The sequence below is a fragment of the Grammomys surdaster genome, unplaced genomic scaffold (assembly GCF_004785775.1).
Source record: "Grammomys surdaster isolate TR1022 unplaced genomic scaffold, NIH_TR_1.0 62, whole genome shotgun sequence".
In the NCBI taxonomy this organism is placed as follows: Eukaryota; Metazoa; Chordata; class Mammalia; order Rodentia; family Muridae; genus Grammomys; species Grammomys surdaster.
This window is the reverse complement of record NW_021604564.1, coordinates 21,232,918-21,238,256: the sequence shown is the minus strand read 5'-3', so window position 1 is coordinate 21,238,256 and position 5,339 is coordinate 21,232,918. Positions and strand designations below refer to the sequence as shown.

The following is a 5,339-nucleotide window of genomic DNA, read 5'->3' as shown; positions in this document are numbered from 1 at the left end:
ACAAGCATTTTAGGTGTCCTTAGCTTACTATTTCTCCGGCTAACTGTACGAAGCCACCTATCACCTTGTGTGCAATTAGCTCATCGTGGAGATAAGAAGGTAAAACCATCTTGAAACAGGAAACCAATATTCTTCCTGTCTAATCAACAAATCTAAAAGATTTATTCTTTTCATCTATCTCCTCTTGCGTTTGTCCACCACAACAGGCTGCTTACAGGTTCAGGATGGTTTTGACAAAGAGAGCATTTTCATGAGTTACTTTTGTGTCTCCACCCCAAAGAGGAAAATTTGTTTCATACAGAAGGCGTACATTGTATGAATTAAAACTGCCACCTAAGTGTGGGCTAACCTAACCAAGAGGGATTTCACCTAAATCCATTCAGTCAGTGTATGGGGGTTTAAAGAAATTCCAGAGAGTCATCAGAAGAGGAAAAACAAAGGTAATGCTTTCTGCCACACAGGTAGACTCTTTGAAAATATGTGTAATATGTAAAACATTATGACACCCCCATATTATTTTTCCAGCATTAACAGTATAAATTGGCTCCCACGTGAAGAGCTGCCTATCACCCTTGCTAATCACCACTCACAGTGACCTCAAGTCCTGCAGACATGTACAGCATGCAGCTCGCATCCTGTGTTGCACTGACGCTTGTACTCCTTGTCAACAGTGCACCCACTTCAAGCTCTACAAAGGAAACACAGCAGCACCTGGAGCAGCTGCTGATGGACTTACAGGTGCTCCTGCGCAGGATAGACGTAAGTGCATGTCCACCCCATCTGTAGGCATTACCTTTAGTTTTCTTGCCAAAGGTTGTGTTTTAATAACAATGTGTTGTGCTTTCTCAGAATTACAAGAATCTGAAACTCCCCAGGATGCTCACGTTTAAATTTTTCTTGCCCAAGCAGGTAAGTGAGTTTCTATGTTCAATTGGTGCTCTAATAAATTCAAAGTCATGTGTGTATATGGATTAGATGAATAGTACCTCATCTGAAGAAAATAAGTTTCTTCAATATCTCTTTGTAAAAAAATCTTGTTTGACAATGGCACTTCTTTTAAATGGTTTTCTCTAATTTTTTTCCTGTGTATTTGTGTGTTGGGAAAGAGGGAATGTGAAGGAAATGCAAGATAATGCTTTTAATGCAAGATAATTGCACTTTGATGCTGGGATAATTTAAAGACTGTGTTAATTTTCTGTTTTATGCTTGTCCTAGAGATATTTGAGAGAGACACATTATTTTAGCTTGTAAAATGTCAAAATTGACTGCAGAGGGTCTCATTTTATACACACTTTACTGTTTTAAGAATGATTCCTATGACTGCATTATGTATGAGGAACAGCATAACCAGTATTCAGATTCTAGGGCTGCTGATCTGAAGTGAGTCCCAGCCCTGCTAGGGCCTAACTCTCATGGCCTCAGGAAGCTGCCTCTGATCATTCAGCTACTTACATAAGTGATAACTGATATGCCTATCGATTGTCAGGTTTCAGAATAGTGCCTAGCCAACAGCATACAAACACACTATTAATGCTAGTGAAGAAAAAGTCTGAGATGTATAAACAATTTTGGATTTATACAGTCTCTTTTTAACCAGTGGAACTAGAGAACTGTAATATTGCCACATGATACTATCAATATTGAAAAGTTTTTTGGTCTCCTTTGGAGGCAGAATGTTGTATGATACAAAACTGCTTACCCAAGCCCTACGACTACATCAAGGGTAGAAATCTGCTCTAGTCCTGACAGTCAGGAGAGGATGGACAGCTTTGGTGCTAGAAAGAGCTTGTCCCAGGATAAATCCAAACCTAGAGCAAAATGGGATCTAAAGGGACAAAGAAGCAGCTGCTGACCCACTCCCAGTCAGTCAGGGGACTTTGCCTCTAGCTGTTCTACAGGAAATTGCTCTTCTAGTTTAACTATAGTCACATAACTTTCAACTCCAACACTAAAAAACTAGACAGTTCTGTGAGGGAAGGAGCTCCACACTGAATATCCAGAACACACCATAACAAGTTGGAAGGTCAGTAGCAGACAAATCAGGAACTATTCATTGTCTGGTCAAACCTCTTCCTCTAAGGATTGTTAGAGAGACAATAGAGATCATGTTAATTTAGAGAGTAGTGAAATTCCTTGAAATCTAAGTTTTAAAATAATTATTAAAAACAAGAGTAATGTGGTAAATTCTGCTTATGTTTTCATTTAGCCTCATTATGTATGTAAGATTTTAAAAACAATAGAAGCATGTAATTCCAAGGGTGTGGCTAATGAAAAGGAACAGCCACTGGATCACCCTTGCTCTCCCTGTTCATGTGGCTGTAGGAAAGACACAGATTGTAAGACTTGGTAAAATGGAGATAACCCAGTTCACTGCAGACTTAAAGTGGCTGACTTTATAGAAATCATAGTGTACTACAGGACTAGACAGTATTCTTTTTCTCTGTATACATATGTAAATATGCATGATGTATTTAAACATTATTTCAGACATGTATCATAAAAATTCTCCCACGTGTTCTGTCCAAATATTATGACTTTTTATTTCATTGGGACAAATAGAGTTCAATTTATTTATTTATTTATTTAATTTGTATATGTGTGGAGATGCATGTGTATCATGGTGTAACTGTAGAGGTCAGAGGACAAAATATGAAAGTTGAGTCATTCTTTTCACAATGTGGCTGGGTCACTGCAACTGAACTCAAGTCATCAATTTTGGTGGCAAGTGCCTTTACCTTAGAGCCATCTTTCTAGCCGTGGCAAATGGGTTTTTTAAAAATTCATCTTTAGTAATTGCAGAGAAGTATAAATTTAAGAAATATTAAGTGTGTCTTCCTGGATATCTTAACACTTGTCATTCAGGACCATGATAACCTAATTTGTAAGATTTGGGTCTATAACAGTTGGCACCCAAGGATCCATGTCCCTTACCATTCTGTGATTCTCAACTCTGGGATTAGATAGTAGAATGTAGGACGAGAACCTTGCAGATTTCTTTGTAGATTGAAATAATAGTCTGAACTTGTGCTATGCATTTTGATAGGGGAACACAGACTTTCTACAAAGCCTAATGAAGCTAGAAGAACTCACGAGAGTGGCCTAAGAGTTATGTGAACCTTATGGTTTTGAGCTCTTGCTCTTCTAGATTTATGGCATCAATTACTTCAATCCCTCTTTACACTGAGAACAGGTAGTGGTAAAAGCTATGTGCTGACTACTCTTGATTAGAGAAGCTGCACATTAGCTTCTGGCTCTTCGGTATACGGTGAACTGAACTGATGGTTAAGTCTATTACTCCTCTAGGCCACAGAATTGAAAGATCTTCAGTGCCTAGAAGTTGAACTCGGAGCTCTGCGGAGTGTGCTGGATTTGACTCAAAGCAAAAGCTTTCAATTAGAAGATGCTGAGAATTTCATCAGCAATATCAGAGTAACTGTTGTAAAACTAAAGGTAAAGTGTTGCTTTATTTGCTAATCTGGAAATAAAATAGAGAAAAAATGCATTTTAAGTGGCATGCCATTTCTGGTCTTTGTTGGATTCTGAACATTTAGTCAGCCAAGGTTTAAAGCCACTGTGCGAGTGACTCCTTCCACTGCGGGATGATGCTAGAATTCCTACCTACCATCTCCTGCAAGGCAACTAGGAGCAGGAACATGCTGCTCCCTCCCACAATGGCATGGTGTGAGAGAAAGCACTGAGTAGAATTCCACAAGAAACAAGCAACAACAACAAAAACAGTATCTGAAAAGTTTTTCCAGAGAAGTTGTGCTGGTATTGGTAGAAGAACAGAGAAATTTGTCTTTAAAACTGGCAGCCATTAAAATGGACAGAGGAGGAAGACAGGGAGAGCCCACTTCAGGGCTTCAATTTTAAATGCACAAGAATCATGGACTCTGGTGAGGCAGTAGAAGCAAGCCTCCAAGAGGCTGTGGGCTAGTTCTTTCCAAACCAAAGTCACATATTCAGTGTACTATTTCCATTTGAGGTCTTTAAAGTAGGCTGAGATGCGTGTCACCATGTATCTCACGTAGATGAGAAAGGCTTGAGTCCTTATCTATGCAAAGAAGGGCACTGTAACGTCTATGCCCAATAGCAGAAAGTCCACCCCGAGTGAGTGAATGGTACGAACTTTAGAGCTACATGAGGACTAGAAACATGTGTTTCAAGGGCCACATATTTTTAAAAAATTAAAAATTCAAGACATTAGAACGTTGAAGTAGCTATGTAAAGAGGGTATATATATATAAGACCACAGTAGCTTATTTGAAACGGGATATTTATTTAAAATAATCTGCCTCATTTGACTTACAAGAAATTAGTCAGACTTGGAAAAGCCATCCCATAAATTTGTCAAAATATTTCCTTCTCAGCTTGTCACCCAAAAACAGAATTAAAATATCTCCTTTAGCAAAGAGGGTTAGCTTCCAAAAAGCTAATCCACAGAACAATTTATAATATTTATACATGTACAAACTTTGTGATTTGTCTGCATTGATATCAGGATAGGTATATCTATAACAAAGTTCTCCAAATTTCCCCCAGTAGACGCTTGTCCTAACCTACTCTGGATTTTTCCCATTCTGACTTGGGGGAAAGAATAGATTAATAGAATCTTAAGATTTCACAAAGAACACATAATAAGTATCATTTCTTCATTCCTAAAGCCTAAATTGATGCATAGGTATGTACATTTACCAGAGAAAAAGAGATTAAGCAGTTGGATTCTACAGAAGTGTTCAGTGTTTTCATTCAAATGTTCATTTGTTACTCAATTCTGGAAAGCTTTATTCTGTATGCTTTTATCACTTGGTATCATAATAAAACATAACCCAATAATTTTGATTATTCAAGAAATGTGAATGTTTAATATATTTAACCAGTGTTAAAATAAATGCCTAAAAACTTCAGTGAAGAATAATTGTATGTAAAGTAAACTACCTTAGCCTAAAGTTTTATATCCTTTCTTAGGGCTCTGAAAACACATTCGAGTGCCAATTTGATGATGAGCCAGCAACTGTGGTGGAATTTCTGAGGAGATGGATTGCCTTCTGTCAAAGCATCTTAACAACTCAATAATTATGTGCCTCCGACTTACAACACACAAGGCTTTCTATTTATTTAAATATTTAACTTTATATTTATTTTTGGATGTATTGTTTACTATCTTTTGTAACTACTAGACTTCAGATGACAAATATGGATCTTTAAAGATTCTTTTTGTAAGCCCCAAGGGCTCAAAAATGTTTTAAACTATTTATCTGAAATTATTTATTATATTGATTGTTAAATATCATGTGTATGTAGATTCATTAATAAAAGTATTTAGAAGAGTTGATGAA

General features: G+C 37.2%; 1 protein-coding gene across 1 annotated transcript; it reads left to right on the top strand.

Annotated features, from left to right (window-relative positions):
* The first annotated feature begins 605 nt into the window (after window positions 1-605).
* Window positions 606-5,339, top strand: Il2 (interleukin 2). Its single transcript, XM_028764944.1, has 4 exons — window positions 606-759; window positions 850-909; window positions 3,304-3,450; window positions 4,969-5,339. The coding sequence occupies exons 1-4, from the start codon at window positions 613-615 to the stop codon at window positions 5,074-5,076; spliced, it is 462 nt and encodes a 153-aa protein (XP_028620777.1). The 5' UTR covers window positions 606-612; the 3' UTR covers window positions 5,077-5,339.

Excerpts from the sequence above, each read along its gene's own strand:
- Il2 (XM_028764944.1), top strand. The coding sequence starts at position 613 with ATGTACAGCATGCAGCTCGCATCCTGTGTTGCACTGACGCTTGTACTC. Across the intron at positions 760-849 it reads TGCTCCTGCGCAGGATAGAC|AATTACAAGAATCTGAAACT; the intron begins GTAAGTGCATGT and ends GTGCTTTCTCAG. Across the intron at positions 910-3,303 it reads AATTTTTCTTGCCCAAGCAG|GCCACAGAATTGAAAGATCT; the intron begins GTAAGTGAGTTT and ends TTACTCCTCTAG.